We start from the raw sequence: 21730 nt of genomic DNA, 5'->3' as shown, positions 1-21730 counted from the left end.
GAAAGATCCGTCCAGAGGGTTTCTGTGTTAATTTCTGAAATAAGCTCAACCAGGTTTGCTCTCCTGGAACCGTATCTAAAAGCATCACAAAGTCTAACCAAAATGACTCATTTGGTGTTTAATGAAGCGTAGAGATCAAGCGTTAAGTAGTAGATCTGGATGTGTACAGATTGATGGATGAGTACAGAACGCATGAAACTGCTCACAAGGCAGAAATATCGCCATGACGGTAGCCATGGGATCATGCTAAGGAGAAAATAGCTACTCCGATCAGTGTTTTATGATCTGGACCGGATGCTCAAGCGTGCAAATAATAGAGTTCCCCCCCCCTTCTAAGCAAAGAACCAAACATAATAAAATGATAACGCCTTTCAGTCATCCTTGCCTAGGATGTTATCACACAGGAAATGTGCTCACCTTGAGAAATGAGTTCCGACAACTTCTCCGGATCCTTTTGTGCATGGGTAATTTGGGGCACAGCTTATGTAACTATTAGCTGGGCATCACTTCATCTGTGAGAGCAAAGAGATTCTCTGAAATATGTAAAGGTTAACATTTCTTTGTTTCCTCAGCAGCGCTTCTGGCACAGGTGCCGTTGATGCCGACATGACATCAAACATAGTTACTCAGCCACTGTTGCTGTGCGCTGCGCTATCGTTTAATACCAATATCAAACGTGGCATTTACAGGGTTAAAGTCAGAGGCAGGCTCCTGGTTTGGAGGTGCCTAAGATGTAAAGGTGCAACGAAATAAGAGGGGGGAGAAGCAGGGAAAAAAGGATTGTTAACAAATATGTCTGCAGGACGCCTTTGTGTGAGAAAGCAAGTGAGGAAATGGTCGTCTCAGGGCCCAGTAGAGTTGTATGATGTCAGCACTGTGAACTTGGCATTGGAGCTGCAGGGAGATGAGGAAGGAGAATGTAACTCTTCCCCTCCCCACATAGTCCTGTCAAAAAATCTTCCCTTTCCAAAGCTGCAATCATCAGGAGGGATGTCAATGGAGGTTGTGGTCCTAATGTAAATTGAAGCTCTGTGTGTGTGTGTGTGTGTGTGTGTGTGTGTGTGTGTGTGTGTGATTTTTGTCAGGACCACGTGGGGTTAAATCCTCCCCCCCATCACTTTCCTGCAGCTGCTCTTTATATATTCACACACACATATAGCAGCTGCAGGGAAGTCCAAAGACCACAGGGAGATAGAGAGATAGATAGATAGAGTGGTACCTCGCAAGACGAATGCCCTGCAAGATGAATTTTTTGCAAGACGAATGCGTTTTGCGATCTGATGGTGATCTGATGGTGACTCGCAAGACGAATTCATTTTGCGAAAAAAATCGTCTTGTGAATCACGGTTTCCCATAGGAATGCATTGAAATTTAATTAATGCGTTCCTATGGGCAAAAAAAAAGAAATTTCAATGCTTTCCTATGGGAAACCGCGATTCGCAAGATGAATTTTTCACAAAACGAATTGACTCATGGAACGAATTAAATTCGTCTTGCGAGGCACCACTGTTTCAAAATTTCGAAAGGGTTCCTGAAGATTGCAGGACCCTCCAGAATGCATGCAATATAGCTGGATGTGGCAGGAAGGAAGAATTGATTAATGTTGCAGTGTGTGTGTGTGTGTGTGTGTGTGTGTGTGTGTGTGTGTGTGTAAATATAAGTGCTTTCTGCCACCCTAACACCCAAAGCTCCTTTGTATACTGGTATTACATGTTAATACTGTCTGTGATGAACAAAAGAGGAACATGTTACATGCAAGTATCTAGCCAACAAAATTCTTGCTATTTTCAGAAGTAATAATTCTGGGGTGTTTCCCCCCCCCCAACAGTTCTTGTTTCTTTCAATGTCAATTCTCTTTTTCTTCCAATCACCATCGCAGGTCCAGGCATTCCCATTTCTACTATTTACGAGAGCAGACATGACAGAGGTATCTTTCACTATGCATATTTGTGTGTCCTGTTGATTGGTTTAAATTCAGATCCACAGCGTACAATTAAAGCACATTTAAAGCAAAGAAGCAAGGGAACTGTCGTTTATGCATCACAGAGAAACAAGCCCTAGCCCCCTGTAACAAACAACAGTTCCCAGGATTCTTTAGGGGCAGCCTAAACGTGCTTTTAAACATACTGAAATCCTATGCACTCTTACCCATGACTAAGTCCCCTATTACAGTCAAATGAAACCTACATTGAGGGCCATGTGCACAGGAAAACTCTATAAATTTAAAGATGAAGACATTTTGAGTTTGATCTCAAAGCACTTTTAGTACATTCATGGGAAGAAAATTTGATTAGATACAGTACGTGTGCTCTGCCTGTTTTATATACCTGCCGTGAAAATCTCTGGAACGGGTAATTCTATTGCTTAACTTTATGCACAGAATGTGAAACAAATTTAACCTAGCTTAAAAGTGCCTAATGTGAAACTATAAATAATAAACCTAAAGAAGAATTCTCTGAGAAGGGAAAATACCCTAGTTATAAACTTAAATAGGGATTTTCTAAAATGAAATGAAATTAAATAAACCTGAAATAAATAAACCCGGCAGTGAAATGGGACCCCTCTAACCGGCAACCTGTCAGGTTTATTTATTTATTTATTTATTTATTTCAGGTTTGTTTAATTTCATTTCATTTTAGAAAATCCCTATTGAAGTTTATAACTAGGGTATTTTCCCTTCTCAGAGAATTCTTATTTAGGTTTATCATTTATAGTTTCACTTTAGGCACTTTTAAGTTAGGTTAAGTTTGTTTCACTTTCTGTGCATAAAATTAAGCATTAGAATTACCCGTTCCAGAGATTTTCACGGCTTCTACTCTCTCTCTCTCTCTCTCTCTCTTTTTTGCAACCGTTGTCCCCGTGACTGTCTTTTTTTGCTCTGTTTTATATACCTGGCTTTTGTTAAGAATATTTTTTTTATAAAAAAAACACTCATGAAACGAACGTTCTGCCCACCTGCATTCTTTTCCCTTCGTTGTTCATTCTGCTTCAAGTGTTACAGTAATTAACATTATAACATGCAATCAGCACGTGTAGAAACATTTCTTCTGGGCAGAATGAGCATGTGCGTTGATGGGGGGCCTGGCATCGCAGGTGCAGACCTTCGCCTATTCATTTCAGTAGCTTGCATCAGTTCAATTCAGTTCAGATGTTGAAACAGACCTGTGTAGGGTGGGGTGGATCCTGACCCCTTCTCCCCTCCATATTTGCTCTACCCAGAACTGATGGCCCATGGTGGAGAAAGGCCAGGGTTTCATACACAGCCAGATATATAAGCAGCCAGTCGTGAATTTTCCAGATACTTTCTACCGGCCATCCGCTTTATTATGATCCTTCATCTTGTGCATGTTATCTTTCTCCCTCTTTGAGGATCAGGCTTGTTAAAATACAGGCGGGTGGCCTATTTGCCTGCCTTTAAACTTATAGCAGTCTAAGCATTGCCCTGCCTGCAAAACTAAGTCAGTTGTTAAGTTTTCTGGTATTTCCTGTTCATGGTTACGCTGGAAATATTCTGGTATTTCATGACCAGGAAGTGGTTTCCCTAAGTGCTGGGTAAGGGGGAGAGTGTTGCTGTCAATGTAATCTAGCGGTAACTGTTTTGCTATGTGCTACCACTGTCTGGTGTTATCTTAGGTCATACATCTGTAGCATAGGGCAATCTATACAGATCCTTTTTTTGGGGGGGGGGGGAAGTGAGCTCCTTTAACTAATCAATTGATGGAACACATTAAACACTTCAGGTACTTAATCCTATTACTTCATTACTTAATAGATTTTTGAAAGTTTTCTTTCAAAGACTACCACTCCTGTCTCTTCTACATATTACATCTCTTTCCTGCTCAAACCCCAGAGAGCAAGCATAGGCAAACTCGGCCCTCCAGATGTTTTTGGGACTACAACTCCCATCATCCCTGACCCCTGGTCTCGTTAGCTAGGGATGATGGGAGTTGTAGTCCCAAAACATCTGGAGTTTGCTTATGCCTGCCAGAGAGGGTTTAAAAACACTCTGTCAAGCACCACAACCCAGCGATACATCCTAACTCAGCAATAGATGTTATCATAGCTCCAAGGAGGTTTAGTCCCAGCAAATATTTTCCCATTTTCTCCTCCATAGAAGAGAACACTCTGTTACTGTTAAAACCACACAGCTGCTTGCTATTTGCATACAGGATATTCACTTATACACATGACTCTAGCAGATTTGACATGTATTCTCTATTTGTGTCCTGTCACGTAATAATTAGATTGCAACCATACTCGGTTGTTCTTGTACCGCTTCTAAAATTATTTTAGCTTTCTTTTTTGAGGATATGTCTGTGAAATGTCATAGGACAAACTTGGAAGGAGATTCAGAAATCAGTAATGATGATAACAAGAATGCTAACCAATGGCAAATGTATTGTGAATCTAAATTTTCATCTATGTAGAAATTCAAGTTTTGGAAGACAACAGGGATTTGGAATCTTCTCTGCAAAAGATCAGCATGCCTACCACAGATTTTGACAAACTTGAAGTGGATGGTATAAGTAAGTACAATAGACTATGTATCCTCCCCTATTGATTTTACATTATGAGTGACAAGAGAAGAGCAGCGGATATGATAGCTATTTAAAGGCTTCATGTTTGGTAACTGTAGTCCTTTCCAGACTGCCAAGGATTCAAGGATCCAGTCACCTACCAGAAATGCAAGTTGGCACAATTGAAGTGGATTAAAGCGTTCTGTCACCCTGACTCAACAAACCCACTTTCCCCCCCTTTTTTAAAGAGACTTCTTGCAATTGGGAAAGTGATGGGAAATTGCACTGAAAAGTGTGGTATGCAGGAAGATGTATAACCACAGCACAAGCAAAACAGGATGAATGCTCTTTGTCATATACTTTCCCTGCAAAGAAATCAGAACGAATGTTTAGTAATAAGTAGACATAGGGCTTGTACACACATCTGCTTGTGCCCTGACTAGAAAGCATGGGTTCAACCATTTTCTCCTTTGCCCTGCTCCTTCCCAAGAGAAAAGCCACTCTTTAGAGAGAGATTGGAACAAATGGCAATCCGGGGAAAGCCCAAATTGCTGTTTGTTCCGACTGAACCTTAAAGAGTGCTTTTCTCTACGGGAAAGAGGAAGTGCGGAGAAGCCCATAGTCTAACCCCCACATAAGCTTTGTGCAGGCAAATCAGGGTGAATGACTCGTAAGCAGGTCATCTGAAGAAGCCCCATAACTGCACAGAAACATGGCAGTTTGTCACCTTGAGCAGTGCAGGATGCCTACCGTGACTGGAATGCTGTGCACAGTCCTTATTGCCCCACCCCCAGAATGATATTGTAGGAAACGGTAACCAAAACTATCAAGAGGCTGGAGTGACTCCCCTGTGAAGAAAGGCTACAACAACTGGGCCTTTTTAATTTGGAAAACCAGCAACTGTGGCAGGAAGTGGGCATGGTAGAGGTGTGCAAAATGATGCCTATTGTGGAGAAAGTGGACACAGAGACGTCTTTTCTCCCTCATAGTACTAGAACATGAGGGAAAGGTCACTCTATGAAACTTAATGCACCAGTGATTCAGGAGAGACCCCACCCCCCACCCCAAACTACTTCATCACAAAATGCACAATTTGTTTGCAGTATTCGCTGTCACGAGATGCGGTGATGGATCCCCACCATTCACAATTTGTAATTCTCTCTCTCTCTCTCTCTCTCTCTCTCTCTCTCTCTCTCTCTCCCCTCAGCCTTGTGGTACAAAATGGTGCTCCCCCCACGGTTTGATAAATCCAAGAAGTATCCCCTTCTCATACAAGTGTATGTAAAATTGTGTTTATCCTTGCTTGCTTCTTTTCTTTAACATAACTTTGCTTCATTTGTTGTTAAATTATTGTTAAATACGCTCATGCCTAATGACTGTAGTGTAAGGTAAAGGTAAAGGTACCCCTGACTGTTAGGTCCAGTCGTGGACGACTCTGGGGTTGCGGCGCTCATCTCGCTTTACCGGCCGAGGGAGCCGGTGTACAGCTTCCAGGTCATGTGGCCAGCATGACAAAGCCGCTTCTGGCGAACCAGAGCAGTACAGGGAAACGCTGTTTGCCTTCCCGCCAGAGTGGTACCAGCTTGACTAAGCCACTTCTGGCAAACCAGAGCAGTGCATGGAAACACTGTTTACCTTCCCACCGGAGTGGTACCTATTTATCTACTTGCACTTTGACATGCTTTTGAACTGCCTGTCGTGGGGATTTGAACTGCCAACCTTCCGGTCGGCAAGCTCTAGGCTCTGTGGTTTAGACCACAGCGCCACCCGCGTACGGAGCACTAAATATTGCAGTTTTCTGGTATACAAAAATAGTTACAAGACCATTCTCATCCAATAATAATTTGCTGTGGAGTAAACTAATGGGAAACAATATGACTGCTGCAGGTAACAGGATTGTGATGCAATCATGTCATAAAATACAGGTAGACTATAATGTAGGTTTTATTATTTAAAGCAGTGTTTCCCAACGGAAACGCCGTTTACCTTCCTGCCAGAGCGGTACCTATTTATCTACTTGCACTTTGACGTGCTTTCGAACTGTTAGGTTGGCAGGAGCAGGGACCGAGCAACGGGAGCTCACCCCATTGCAGGGATTTGAACCACCAACCTTCTGATCAGCAAGCCCTAGGCTCTGTGGTTTAACCCACAGCACCACCCGAGTCCCAACTGTAGAGTAGTAACTACTAAAATAGTAGTTATAAGATGAGGCCTGGTGAACCTCAGGTCTGAGGGCCACTTTTATCTGGTCCTTGGGACTCTTCTTCCCAAGCTACATCTCTGTCCAAGGCTATGCCTCACCAGCCTTGCTCTGGATCTACCTCAAGTGCTTTTGCCTGGTTGGAAGGTGTTCCTAAGTGTTATAATGCCACTTGTCTGCCTGGATAGAGAATGTGAGTGTGGGAATCTCAGTTGTTTTCCATCCCTTGACTGCAGCCTCCTGTACACTCACTCCCCCCATGCCTCAATCATCTGCTATACATCCCCCAGCAGATTCCTACAAGGGAATGTGACCATTGGCCAAGCTGACTGGGGCTGAAGGGAGCTGGAGTAATCTGGAGCGTCCCAGGTCCCCCGGCCCTGTGTTAGGCAATGCAACGTGACAAAACACCTTATGTAGTAACAATATATTATGTACCACAACATAGAAACAAAAAGGAAGGCAACATGCCCAAGCCCTCTCAGGTGTGAACCTGAGTGATTCCATTTTGCCTAGGCTCTGTATTTGTTAAAGATTTTTTATTTTTTGCCACCATTTCCTTTTCCCTTTCCTTTTTCCTTTAATAAAAAGGGAGTGTTTTGTAGTCCATAGCGCTGAATTTGAGATTCTGTGAATTTTCGCTGCAGGTATGGAGGACCTTGCAGTCAAAGCGTGAAACACACGTTTGGGGTTAGCTGGACGACCTACCTTGCGAGCAAAGAAGAGATTGTGGTGGCTTTCGTGGATGGAAGGGGGACGGCCTTCCAAGGCGATGAAATGTTATACGCGGTCTATCGGAAACTTGGGGTTTATGAAGTTGACGATCAGATCTCAGCTGTAAGGTAAGGGAAGCAGTGCAGTTCTGCAAACCTACATTGCAAGCCTCTAAGAGAAAGGACTATGTGGCTTCTGTATTGTGCTGATATAGCTCGCGTTGCTAGACAAATGTGGCATCTTAAATATTAGCTGCATACAGTCCAGCATCCTGTTCTTGCAATGGCCAGCTAGATTCCCATGGGAAGCCTACAAGCAGAATCTGAGAGTAACAATATTCTCCCCACCTGCGCTTCCTAGCAACTGATGTTCACTGGTGTACAACAGTGGAGGTAGAGCATAGGAGCTGAAAGTAGTAGATTCTCCATGAATAAGTAGCTCTATTCTCTATGAATTTGTCTGAATTTTCTCATGCTAGTTCAAATTTCGTTCTCTTCTGGGAATGTTACAAAGAACACCTCAAATTTAGATATACTAACAAACATCTGGGAGTGCTTTTCATGCATGAGATACTTGGTCACTTTGGGGGGGGGCGTTATCACTGAGCAAATACTGTAACCCCATTTTGGCAAAATGGGCATTACTTAATGAAAGAGGCTGCTTCTGCATCCAGCTTTCCCACTGAAGTGGTGCCTAGAAGCAGCTGTGACTGTGGTCATTCCTGGATTGGGAGAGCTTGACCAAAGTAGTTCAGGCATTGGTGACTTCAATAATGATTTCCTGCAATGCACTGTACAGTATGTGGGGCTTCTGTTATACTTGACCTGGAAACAGTACATAGCTGCCAAGTTATCCCTTTTTTACAGGGATTTTCCCTTATGCTGAATAGGCTTCCTCGCGAGAAAAGCGAAAACTTGGCAGCTATGACAGTAGTTAGGGCAGAATGCTACAGCACGGTTGCTGAGAGGAGTGAGACCCTATTAGCATATAACAGCTCAACTCACAGATTTTCACTGCTTGCCAATTTGTTACTGGGCCAAGTTCAAGGTTTTACCATTGGTATATAAAGCCCTTAATGGTTTGGGACACGTTTCCTTGCAATATTCCCTTACGTCATATGCATCCATTCAACCACTTCAGTCTGCAGAAGTGGCCCTGCTACAGGGTGCCACGTATTGCTAATTCTGCAGTTGAAACAAATCAGTCTTTTGCACCTTATTTTATTGGCGAACCTCTTTGAATTTTTTATTTTATTTTTTACAATCCGTTGGTAAAAGGGCTTTGCAAATGATGTAGGGTTGCTTCTGAATAGCAGAGTCAGAAATAGAACCCATGAACTCTGGTATCCAACACCTCTGATCTATATACCTGATAACATGCCTATCTAAACAGGTTTTACAGTATCTCTTATGTCCTCTTTCTGCTTATTGACTCTTCCATTTCCTCTTCGTATCAAGAATCATGTTGCTTTAACCTAACTTTAAAAAAACAACCAGCAACGAAGATTGACACAGATGAGACATTACACTATTTTGAACCCCCTAGCCATCACATACTTGCTTTTCTATTGCACAACGCAAGAACGCCTTGTTTTATAGTAACTATAAAACTTATGAATTGGCTTTAATTGCTCTAAAGTGTTCAGATACAACAGAGGATGTGGTGGGTGCCCGTCCTCCTAGGTTAAGGTAAAACCAAGCTGCTCTTCTGTTCGTTCGTTCGTTCGTTCATTTAATTTGGGAAATTTATAGACAACTAAACATTAGCAGATATCGTAATGGTGTGCAACAATAAGAATACAAGAGAGACTGGAAACATCCCCCCCCCAAAAGAAAAATCTGAGGCTGCCCACATCTGAGAAGAGTGTGTGTGTGTGTAAATGGCTCAACTTGCTGCAAAATAAAAGGAAAATGTGTCTGAAAACACGCATTCAATTGACTCTGGTTGTTGTGTGCATTCAGTGTGCTTTGTACTAGAATGGTTGCAGCTTTTCAGCTCCAAATCTGCAATCAACAGGTAACTGCAAAGGCCAAGAACTCCGCTGGAGAATGCTGTGGCGAGAGAAATTTGCCGGGTCTCTCCACCCGGTCTGAATTGCCCACTTGCTATGTCTGGGCTCCTCCTCAGGGAGGTTGATGAGGTTCCTGGTGTGAAAATGGCCTTGTTTGTTTTTCTTTGAAATTTGGCTTCCTCAAGTTTTTTTTATTTTGTAATAATAATTAAAACAGCAAGCCGCAGACTGGGGAATAGCAAACAGTTGCTTGACCTACTTATTTCTGCTGTTCTGTCATTTCCTCCTCTTCTTTAACCACTTGCCTTCTCATAGCTTGTCTTTAGCTATTTTTCTGACATTTTTCATGGAAGTGGCTGCTGCTTTAAGAGAACGTGTCAAATCAGGCCCCTTTGGCACCTTCCTGCAACTCTATTTAGATATAGCACACTGCACCCTGGTTTTAGTAATGCAATCCATGGTCATGTTGGTTCTCTTCAAGCTCAAAAACTACAGACGAAATCACTAGGACTCACAAGCAATAGCAAATGCTATTGATGAAAACATCAATACAATATGTTGCAATGTTGATACATAAAAGCACATGGTGGATAAGCTCGTATTGTAGCCAAAAAATAGACGGACAATACAGAATTACCCTCTGAGGCAAAATCTGGAATGAATGTACTGTATTGTAGAGTTGTTGACTACTTCTCTGGATTGTGTATTGTTTTTGTTGCTTTGTCAAAACCAACTTAGAAATGAAGACATTCTTGTGGTTGGCATCTGAGGAAAAACCCCTTAGATTATCTGGTGTAAATAATCCCAAGTAATTTAGCCGGCAAAACTCTCCAAAATATTGTTTATGCGTTCTCCAGAAGCTGTAATGTAAAATACAGTAATTTGCTTTAAGTTGCCAGTTATCTTCCCCATCTCAGCTCTCTCTAAGTACCTTTCTGCCTGCATTTATATTCCTCATTCTTTTAGCTAGAGAGCTACAAATATGCACAATCTTTCTCCTTGTTCATTACTGAGCTATTCAGAGGAAAAGTTTTAGACCTGTGCAAATCAGCCATGTGGGTTTGCTGGGAGAGACTAAGTTGCCTAAAACCACTCATAATAGATGGGTCAGGTTTTCAACTTGGGATTCTCCTCATGGTAGCTACTGTCCTGCACTGGAAAATACCAGGGCAAAAGGGTTTTGAGCGTGTCCTAAAATGGGGGGAATATTTGGGGTCTGTCTATTACAAGGGTGGGCAACATGAAGTCTTTGTCTTAATTTCGTATGTGTGGCTAGCAGATGAAAAGAGAGGTGGCAGAAAGAGAGGAAATCGAGTGGCAGAAAGAGAGGACTTTTCATGAACTTTAAAAAACAATAATAAAATAATCACAAACTCATGTTGAAATTTCAAGCTATTTAGAGCTTTATAGGTCATAACTATTGATTTGAATTGTTGGTACTGTATAAGGCAGGGGTTTCCAAACTAAGGCCCGGGGGCCAGATGCGGCCCAATAGCCTTCTCAATCCGGCCCGTGGACAGTCCAGGAATCAGCATGTTTTTACATGAGTAGAATGTGTCATTTTATTTAAAATGCATCTCTGGGTTATTTGTGGGGCCTGCCTGGTGTTTTTACATGAGTAGAATGTGTGTTTTTATTTAAAGCATCGCTGGGTTATTTGTGGGGCATAGGTATTCGTTCATATTTTTTTTCCAAAATATAGTCCGCTCCCCCCCCCCAGGTCTGAGGGACAGTGGACCGAAAAGTTTGCTGACCCCTGGTATAAGGTTTTATTGATATCGAATCAGGCTTTGGATATGCTTTGATAATTTGCTACCATCATCAGAGTACCTTGCTCTTCATGAAAACTGAGTCAGTATTTGAAGTTGAGTACACCAAGTATTTTGTAGCATAAGAATCTTGCAAGCATACGCACAAGAGGGAGTAGATCAGTTCTAAGATAACCAGGGTTCCTCATCACATCCAAACATAGCGAGCCACAGTTTGATCTTGGCTTGTATAAATTCAAGATGCAATGGGGGAATTCTGGTTAGTTTAAATTAAAACCAGAAGCTTTCGATCTCCTCCTCCTGTCGCACAGCAGAAGAAGACAGGGAAGAGTACTGAGCCTCCCCATAATGCACTAAACTATTGTTTCATGTTACTATCCAAAGTGTCCCATTGTGTTCAGCACTACCAGTTTCAAACCCTAGTTTAAATCACAGAGCGTTTGAATTCATTAGAGCAATAACCATAATTTTCTGCTATGTAACAACAACAACAAATCTTAATGGAACCCCAAAATATTCAAAAACAAAAGCTATTTTATCACCCTTGTTTTTTGAACTAACGAAACATTTTTCTTTTGAACAGAAAGTTTATAGACATGGGATTTATTGACGAAAAAAGGATAGCCATATGGGGATGGGTATGTATACTTTTTAAAATAAAAACCTTGTTTAACCTTGTTCTGTTTACAGCTCCTTTTGTAAATGCCTTGGTGAAGTGCATGGAGGTTTCTTATGCACGGCCCCCGCTTTTTCATTCTTCTCCATGGGGCATCTAAACTGTTGCATGTCTGCAATATATACTAGATTTAATCACCACATCAGCTGCATCAACACTGTCCTTCTTCTGGGCTTGATTCTTTATGAGATAATGCTGAACCATAGTTTAGCATTATGAGATTGAGCATAGATGAGATTTGAGATCACATGCTTTCCCTTCCTCCTCTGGCGTGGCTGACAGCTTTGAAATCTTTTTGCTTCCATTTTAGACAGGCATCCCCAAACTTCAGCCCACCAGATGTTTCGGACTACAATTCCCATCTTCCCCGACCACTGGTCCTGTTAGCTAGGGATCATGGGAGTTGTAGGCCAAAACATCTGGAGGGCCGCAGTTTGGGGATGCCTGATTTTAGACATCATGATGGCTAAACCTGGGCAAACTGTAATCTAATTGTGCTTCGTGCATCTAAACATATTATCTCTTAAGCACAAGGACTTCTGCTTGAGCAATGGGACTTCATCTCTCTCTCCCTCTCCCCCTGCACATCTGCTCTAGAGGGTTGGAGGGGAAACCCAAAACAGAATGGGTCCAAGTAGTTTTCTGTTTCCCCTGCCACTTTCCCTGGGAAAACCTACTCTTTAGCACTGAATCGGAACAATCTGCAGAGAACCCTATTGTCACGTGCTCTCATTCAGCGGTGAAGATTGGGGTTTCCGGGGGGGGGGGAGTGGTAGAACAAGCACAAGTCTGGATGAGCCTATTATGATTTAATGGCATTTTGCTAAACCTAGGACGAACAGTTCCCCAACAGGATGCAGTACAGAGCCTGCAAACTTAAGTCAGTTGCTAGCCAACAATTAATTTCTTGTGTCTGATGATTTCCATTTTGTTAATGTTACTTAGTCTCTGATTATATCTCTCAAGAAGTGTTATGGTCTCACTCTCTTCAACTGCGCTCTTCTGCCAGGAAAAATTATCTTAGGTCTGTCACTGCTTGTTTTTCCTGTTTCTCTTCCTTGGCCTGGATTCCCATAAGAGCAGCTTGCCCAGAAGCACAATACAGGACAGAGTAAACTTGCTGGTACTAGAGGTCAAACTATTTTATTTTATTGTTTTGGTGCCGAGTGCTTATGTTAACAAACTTTATTTTATTTTATTTATTGGGCTGATGGCCAATGTTGACATAGCTATAGGCGTCCTCTTCTAGCAGGGTGTGATTGAATGATGCTATGAATAATGTATTCTGAAGTTGGGCTTAGTATCTGGGAAATAGTGGGTGGGTGTACATGTTGAGTTTGCTAAGCTCACCGAGTCCCAAGAACACCGGAGGGCAAGTAGCATAAATAACATTGGAATGATATGCTTCTTTCCCCCCGGAAAGTTCACAAAATAATTTGTCTTTTATGACTGACATAGCCATTTGTGTGTCAAAGCTTCTCTGTCTGCCCATCTCCCCTCCATTTTGCTCTCTCTCTCGTTTCTTGGCATTTTAGTTTTTCGGCCCATGGGAAGGAATTGTCTTTTAAGTTTTAATTCTTTAGAGCACGTTGATTATCTTTGGGCACTTCAAAAACTGTGGAGCATCCTCTAAGGCAAGTTCTGCTCAGGGGGTATTCCCATCAGCTGGTGGCAGTGGTCTAAACCACTGAGCCTCTTGGGCTTGCCAATCAGAAGGTCGGAGGTTCGAATCCCCATGACATGGCGAGCTCCCGTTGCTCTGTCCCAGCTCCTGCCAACCCAGCAGTTTGAAAGCACGTCAGTGCACGTAGATAAATAGGTACTGCCGTGGCAGGAAAGTAAACAGCAATTCCGTGCGCGCTGGCTAACGGTGTCCTGTTGCGCCAGAAGCAGTTTAGTCATGCTGGCTGCATGACCCGGAAAGCTGTCTGTGGACAAACACCAGCTCCCTCGGCCTGAAAGTGAGATGAGCGCTGCAACCCGATAGTCACCTTTGACTGGACTTAACCGCCCAGGGGTCCTTTACCTTTTTTACCTTCTACCCATCAGCTGAAGGATGGAAGGGAGAAGTTATGCTTACAGATTTCCCCTTTCAGTCCCTTGTGCCCTGCAATACACACACACACACACACACACACACACACACACACACACACATATCTTACTTCTTGCTGTTTCCAGATGCTAAGCCCTCTGTCTCTCTGAGTCAACTGGTCCAGCTGTGGACCAATTTCGATTTTTTTGCCAGGAGGCAGCAGACGTGTGAGTCAGCCTCCATTCCACCCTAGATGGCAGGCAGCTAAGCATTTCAGCATTGTGGGTGTGATCAAGAAGCAAAGGATTATGTAACTGTGTGGGATGATCTGAGCCTGCTTCATGATGTGTCTTGAATACAGGGCATGAAGGCACTGCACTCTGACGCTCCAAGTCTTTATTTAGCTACTACACACCAGAGTTCTCTCGGTAGCTCTGTGGTTTATTTCATTTGAGAAGGCACTTGATGAAGATCCATGTGGAATGTTGTCAGTGGGCTGGTCCCTTGTAGCTCCCGCTTGTTCATCCCATTCCTGCACATGTTTACTCAGGAGTAAGTTCAGTAGTAAGAGGAGACTCTTGAGAGTCCCATGGACTGCAAGAAGATCAAACCTATCCATTCTTGAGGAAATCAGCCCTGAGTGCTCCCTGGAAGGACAGATCGTGAAGCTGAGGCTCCAATACTTTGGCCACCACATGAGAAGAGAAGAATCCTTGGAAAAGACCCTGATGTTGGGAAAGATTGAGGGCACTAGGAGAAGGGGACGACAGAGGACAAGATGGTTGGACAGTGTTCTCGAAGCTACGAACATGAGTTTGACCAAACTGCGGGAGGCAGTGCAAGACAGGAGTGCCTGGCGTGCTATGGTCCATGGGGTCACGAAGAGTTGGACACGACTAAACGACTAAACAACAACAAAGTTCAGTAGGGCTTGCTTCTAAGTGACCGTGCATAGGATTGCAACTTTGCGGGATAATCCTGTGAATGTTTACTTAGAAGTTAGCAAGTCCCACTGTGCACCATGAACCTTACTCCAAATAATGTTTATTTTTAGTTACTACATTTTTATGGCCACCCGGTTTTGCCTCTTCACAGTGACTGGAAGAGGTATCTAGCAGTCTATGTGAGTGTAGTTGTAGTCACCCATTACTACAACATTTCCTCTTTGGGGTGCTTCCTTGATTCCATTCTGTATCTCAAGGTCTTCCTGCGCATCTTGATCAGAGGGACAATTTCACATCCCCAATAATAAATTACTCTTGAGACCCAGCAGGGCATTTTTCCAGCCAGAACCCACCAGAATTGAGTTCCAGCACCTCTCAGGTGGGCACCATTGCCATTATAAGAGAACAAGGGAATTCTCTTATGGTGAATTACAGCACTACTTTGTCTAGAGAAATAGCACTGGGTCCCAGTATCACCACCCAGCCTATCCAGAGGGTGAAATGCGACACATCAAGAACAAGGAGGGAAGGAAGATTAACATCAGGATTGACTGCCCCGGTAGACCGTGCCACCTGAGGTGGTCGTCTCACCAGGCTTCCTAGGTGGGCCAGCCCTGAATAAAGATCTAATAATAATAATTTTATTGTTTATAGCCCACTCATCTGGCTGGGTTGCCCCAGCCACTCTGGGCAGCTTCCAGCACATATAAAAGCATGATAAAACATAAAGCATTAAAAAGTTCTCAATACATGACTGCCTTCAGGTGTCTTCTTAAAGTTGTATACCGGTAGTTATTTATCTACAAGGACGGTGCCACCTCCAAGAAGGCCCTCTGCCTGGTTCCCTGTAGCTTCACTTCTTGCAGTGAGGGAACTGCCAGAACACCTTTGGAGGTGGATCTCAGTGTCAAGGCTGACTGATAGGGGTGGAGATGCTTCTTCAGGTATACAGGGTTGAGGCCACTTAGGGCTTTAAAGGTTAGCACCAACACTTGGAACTGTGCTTGGAATTGTATCTATGTTGTGATCTTCTGCCTCTGGAGATCCTGCCACCTGAGGAGGCCACCTCACCTGGCTTCATCATGGGCTGGCCCTGGTACATAGTTACAGCACAAAGTTACTTCATTGAATTACTCTAGTGGCGTCCCATCCAAAGAAAACTAAATGCTCTAGAGCTGCTGTGGGAATGGTGCCACTTGGGGAAATGAGGATTGCTTAACGCTACCTGCCTTGCAGATGCTTTTCCTTACTGCTGCTTTCCCTCTCACCGCTTTTGAGATTAGCAGCATAGCAGAACATCTGGTCACAAAGGACTAAACCCCTAGGAATCAAACTCACGAGGAAAGCTACTGCATAAATGGAAAGAAACTGCGCAACCCATTTGCTTGTCCCTGTGCCTGGTAGAGAATTACTCAGACTTATGCTGGAGAATCCTTGGCTTATGTTGCACCCTCAGCTGCCAAAGCAAATATTCCCTTTGGCTTTCGTGCTTTACCACTTGGATTCTTAGAGAGCTAGTACTTCATTTCAAGGTTACTAACTTCCATCCTGTTTCTCCCTAGTCTTACGGCGGCTACGTTGCCTCGCTGGCACTTGGGTCCGGCACTGGAGTGTTTCGGTGTGGGATGGCAGTGGCTCCTGTCTCCAGCTGGGAGTATTATGGTATGGAAACAACTTGTCAACATCACACCTTGAAAGCAGGTCATAGACAATGAATTGTTTTAGCAATGATGTCACTGTGAGGTGCTCTGCCGCTTGCGAAATTTACAGGAACCGCTGGCCTCAGCTAGGAACAAATTCTTCAAAACACACACACACACACAAAAGAGCATGGTTCTCTTTGGCTAAGGTTGCCTTTTTGGGTTCAAACCCCTCCCCCCACCACCAATCCCCAAGGCCGGTTTGCACAGTTCCTGGTTATTACAGCAGTGAGTACTGGGGAAATAAGAGAAACTGAGCTGGCAGTCAAGGAATGTGTTTCATTTGGAATAATATTGTGACAAAAATTGTGTGCCACCCTCACTCTCTGCTGACCGATAGCAAGAGTCCATGTTTTCCTAAGACTGCAACCCAAACCCCACTTACCTGGGGGGAAGGAAGCCCCACCAAATTCAACAAGGCTAGCTTCTTCCGAGTAGACATGGTTAGGATTGCACTCTAAAAGGATGGAAAGTAGGGGAAAGGGGGGTGCAAGGAGGCTCTTTCCAAGTACAGCAGTGACCATCCTTCACTCGGAGCCAAGTATCTAATTCTTGGGACCAGATTCAAAGGTTTCCCCCCTCTCCAGCGGCATCGTATATGTGCAGTGATCCACACATAGGAACCCATTTCCATGTGTAGCAAGACTGAATTTATAAATAAAAGTTTCTTTGGCATAAAGAAACCAACTTGCAATTTATGCATTTTACGGAGGATTGTATTAAAATCACTCACCATAGCCTTCCTGAGTTCTGAATACGAGACAAGGTTTAAGAAGCAGTTAGCTTAATAAATTTTCCTTCCCTTTGCAAAAAAAATATTTGCACTGACCGAATTACGTGGTTGTCTGTGGCCCTTTTACAAGGAAAAAATAAGAGTTTGTTTTGGTGGATGTTCATAGCCTTAAGATACCGCCAGCCTAACATTTATGAGTACAGCTCCACCAGTCCCCTCCCATGACTGGCCCCGACTACTGCTGATTCTTTCCCCATATTGCAAGGCAGCTATTCCCAGAAGTAAAGCAAAAAACACTCCCTCTGCAAATTCCTTAGGGTCTGGTGCTGCCAGAGTTAAGCACCGTTAAGTTCTTGCGATGCTAGAGGGAGAGATAAGCACATGTACTCAATTCCTTTCCCTATGAGATCAGTGGGATTTTCAGAATGTAAACTTCGGCTGAATCATGCTTTTAATGTCGACCAGGACTGCACAACATGCAACTATGCTGGGAGTCATGTAGTGTGCTTTGCCCTGCAGTTCTGCAGCCCCAGACAGCTCATTTTTGAGTCCTCAGAAGGCTACTGTACATGAATTGCGGGCCATTTTATACACTAGTGGACAAAACTGGAAACTTTTAGGAAAAGTTGTACTGTATTTCTAAGGTTCGATGGCTCATAACAGTGTTTTTAAGAATAAAATTATATAGCATTAGAAAGATAATTTCATGCAGAATATAATGCAACAAACTATGTTGAATTATTTTTAATCTGAAGACAGGATATCCATATTTGGCAGTGATGGAATAAAGTGCATAAGAAGAATTTGTAGAGGTTTGCTGCTGTCTACTCTGGGGCTGGTTGACAGCAAAAGGTGTGGGGAGAATTTGTGTGATTAATGGTACTCTAAATGGCGAGATGTTATGAAATACCCTTTATCTTTGGTTTTTGGGTTGTATGCCTTCTTTTATTTTGCTATAACCTTTGATGGTATAAAGGTTATTCAACAAACTTTGTTGCATTATATTCTGCATTGAATTGTCTTTCTAATGATATATGATTTTATGGTATTATTATTTAAAAAAAAGACTTTTGTTATGAGCCACCAAAGCTCAGAAACACAGATTTTCCAAAAGCTTTCCATGTTTTGGAAATACTAATGTATGTCTGGTGACCTGTGTCCAGTGGTTCACAAGTTACAGCAGGGCAAACATCCGGTTTTAACATTCCTTGTGGGAAATTAAGAGCAATGCATTTGAACATCTGAATGCACAGCAAGGAGTAAACCTTGCTGACATTTGCTGTTCAAGACATAAGATGAGCTCGCTGGATCTTGCCAATGGCCCATCTAATCCAGAAACCTGTTCTCACAGTGGCTGGCCAGATGCCTAGGGGAAGCCTGCAAGCTGAACATGAGCACAACAACACTATTCCTTTCTGTGGATTCCAGCAGCTGGCATTCAGAGGCGCACAGCTTCCATCCATGGAGGCAGAGCATCTTCTCTCCCTCGTGACTGCTAGCCATTGACATTCTTGCATATGGACTTTTGTGTTTGCATCCTGTCATCAACATGCTATTGTATCTTGCAGCATCCATCTACACGGAGCGCTTTATGGGTCTGCCAACCAAAGAAGACAATCTGGAGCACTACAGAGTAAGAATAACGAAACATTTCCCTCTCCTTCTTCGTCTCCTTTTACCAGTTAACCTCAACTTCCTTCCCTGCCTTTCTTTCCTTGGCTTAGTGCTATGTGTGCCACTTCTACCATCCACTGCTTCCATAATATATACTTGAGTGTAGATTCAGAGAAGACGGTAGCAGAAGAGAAAGGAGGGAAAGGGGTTGAAAATCGTTTGATGAGAATGGTTTGTTACTTTGTGCACTGTTGTCTACTCAAGGTCAGAGTCTGGACCTACTAATTAGAAGCTGGCCTCTGAGAGAGAGAGAGAGAGAGAGAGAGAGAGAGAGAGAGAGAGAGAGAGAGAGAGAGAAGCTCTCTCTCTCTCTCTCTCTCTCTCTCTCTCTCTCTCTCTCTCTCTCTCTCTCTCTTTTCACTGGACTCAGCTACATTAGTAAAGGAAAAGCATTTTAACTGTGTTATAACACTGTGACACCAGGTGCCACTGTAGAGTTCGATCTTTCGCTAACGTGATTTCCCATTATGAGGCTGACAACACGTTTTCCTGAAATGTTTTTTGTGTTTTGTGTGTGCGTCTAGATCCAGCCACTTTCTTTAAATTCCTTTTCTATTCCCCCCCCCTTTATCTTCAAATTGTAACACACCAAAATGCAATCTCTGGGAAATAAAAAAAGGCAAAAGAGGGGGGGTGAGCAGCATGTCGAGCAGCGCATCACAATTGCTACATCACATAGAAGAATAATTAAGTGAGCCACCAAGACCTTCACCAATGTTCAAGCTTTCCATGGGGAAGAAAGCTGAGAAGCCTAGTAGGGAATCTGTGGGGCCAAGCAGTTCTTATTGCTGATGGTCGCCACCATCATAAAAGGGTTTTATGTTTGGCAACCACTGAGTAGCTCATTTATGTCTCATTTATGCAGAATTCGACAGTGATGGCAAAAGCAGAGAACTTCCGTGGTGTGGAGTACCTTCTCATCCATGGAACAGCAGATGGTGAGGTTTATGAAAAGCTAGTACAGATATTGAGAAATCACTTTGGTTAGGAAATGCTAAGCTTTCTTCTGTGTCCACAATGAGGGTCAGTACTCTCAATACATTTTATGTTTTTCTTTCCAGCCCATCAAACAAAGCTGACTCATTGTTGATCATGATTCTATGTCTGCTGTAGAGTTTAATAACTCATGGCATGTCTAATGCAGCACAATTGTATGCTTTCTGGTATTTTACCAGGTGTGTTTGGGGTTTCTTTTTAACCAGCCATTTTAATTTAGTCCCCCCCCCACTTTATCATTTCAGATAATGTACATTTTCAGAACTCAGCACAGATCTCAAAAGCCTTAGTCAACGCACAAGTGGATTTCCAGGCAATGGTAGATATTATCAAACAATTTAATTATAATGTTGCATGGTTTCATTCCAAGATTAGGTTTATCAGGGACTGTATGTAGTTCAGCAGGAGGGCACATGCTTTGCAGGAACTTCCAAGCTGAGTTTCCAATTAAAGGATCTCGAGCATTTTTTTAAAAAAAATTGTATTGAAAACATTAAATGGGCAGAACTCTGAAATCCCTCTAATCATTTTTCACATTAAAATGTTGTTAGAAAAAACAAAACAACCAAAGAGAGAGAGAGAGAGAATGAACTGCTTCTCCTGAAGCACCACAAAATACCTGAAAGTCGCCTTTCCCTGATCTCTGATACCAGTAGATAGGAATGGTTCTGCTCACTCTGTACATGCTCAGAGGTGCACTATTCAATATTACTTTTGTGCTCCAAGAATAAAGATGTGTAACTGAAAACAGGTTATATAGATAATGCCTAGTTAGCTGTAAAAGCTGGGAGACAGGTGGATCCCTGATGGATCTTTGGGAACTGCAGCCCTGGCCATTTCCTTATATGCAAGTTTAAGCAGATGGGAAGAGGGAAAACACAGATATTTATTGTGTCCCCTGGGGAGGAGGGCTAGGTTTACTTCTTTGGTTCCTGAAACAGCAGACCTTCCCTGTGCCATATCACAGGTTGAGACTGCCTTTGAAACTCTTTTCAAAAGTGTGGTTTGTCCTGCAGCATTTGGGGGGCAGCAGGGAGGGGAGGGCTGCTGTTCACAGAACTAGCTACCACTGATGCTTTAGATCCTGGTACTGTACTGTAATTAATTATGGGTTTAAAATACGTGATTCTCTTCCTCTTCAGTGGTATGCTGACCAGAACCATGGGATTCCAGGCCTTTCTCTTAAGCACCTCTACACCCACATGACCCATTTCCTCAAGCAGTGTTTTTCCCTGGCTTAAGGAGAGCCCCCCCCCCCGCCCCTCCTCTCCATGGGCCTGCACAGCAAGCAGAACGACGCGTGCTTTGCTAGAAAGCAACACGAGCTGCACAGATTAAGCATATTCTGGAAGCAGGATAAGAAAAGGAGAATTAAGAAGAAGGCTTGGCGTGGACCGTCTCTTGTTGACACATGTGCACTAGCAAATAATATTACAGTTTGCGTCCAGGTACACTTATTTGTTAGGAAACAAATGAACAATAAAATAAAAACAAAAACAAGTGTTTTGAAGGCTGGACATTTTGCTTCTTTTCCTCCTTCCGTCCTCATGGGTCAGATGCATGCATGCATCATGGAGTAAGGGGCAGGGTGCCAACTTGAATAAAATAATGGGGTATGTAAGCCCGCATAATCGATCACATGATGCAGTGCATGCACACTGTTTGAATGCCAATGCCCATCAACTTTGGGGGGGGGCAGCACCCTCAAATATTTTATTGGAGGGGCTGATGCTCCCTCGGTCCCTAAGAGCTGACTCCTAT

General features: G+C 43.1%; 1 protein-coding gene across 2 annotated transcripts in view; it reads left to right on the top strand.

The window, feature by feature from the left end:
* Nucleotides 1–21518, top strand: part of LOC118093456 (prolyl endopeptidase FAP) — a 47588-nt gene extending 26070 nt beyond the window's left edge. Inside the window, exons 18-27 of one of the 2 annotated variants that reach the window (XM_035132580.2) lie at nt 1880–1927; nt 4428–4526; nt 5725–5794; nt 7365–7559; nt 11795–11849; nt 16429–16528; nt 18868–18932; nt 19839–19911; nt 20215–20288; nt 21112–21518. In XM_035132580.2, the coding sequence (XP_034988471.1) occupies nt 1880–1927; nt 4428–4526; nt 5725–5794; nt 7365–7559; nt 11795–11849; nt 16429–16528; nt 18868–18932; nt 19839–19911; nt 20215–20288; nt 21112–21210 (878 nt within the window). In that variant the 3' untranslated portion in view covers nt 21211–21518. The remainder of the gene's footprint in view (nt 1–1879; nt 1928–4427; nt 4527–5724; nt 5795–7364; nt 7560–11794; nt 11850–16428; nt 16529–18867; nt 18933–19838; nt 19912–20214; nt 20289–21111) is intronic. The other variant, XM_035132591.2, reaches the window with a different exon arrangement.
* Nucleotides 21519–21730: the final 212 nt, after the last annotated feature.

This window comes from Zootoca vivipara, chromosome 1 (assembly GCF_963506605.1).
Source record: "Zootoca vivipara chromosome 1, rZooViv1.1, whole genome shotgun sequence".
NCBI lineage: Eukaryota > Metazoa > Chordata > Lepidosauria > Squamata > Lacertidae > Zootoca > Zootoca vivipara.
Note: the sequence above shows the minus strand (reverse complement) of the source record. Positions and strands in the feature narration are given on the sequence as shown.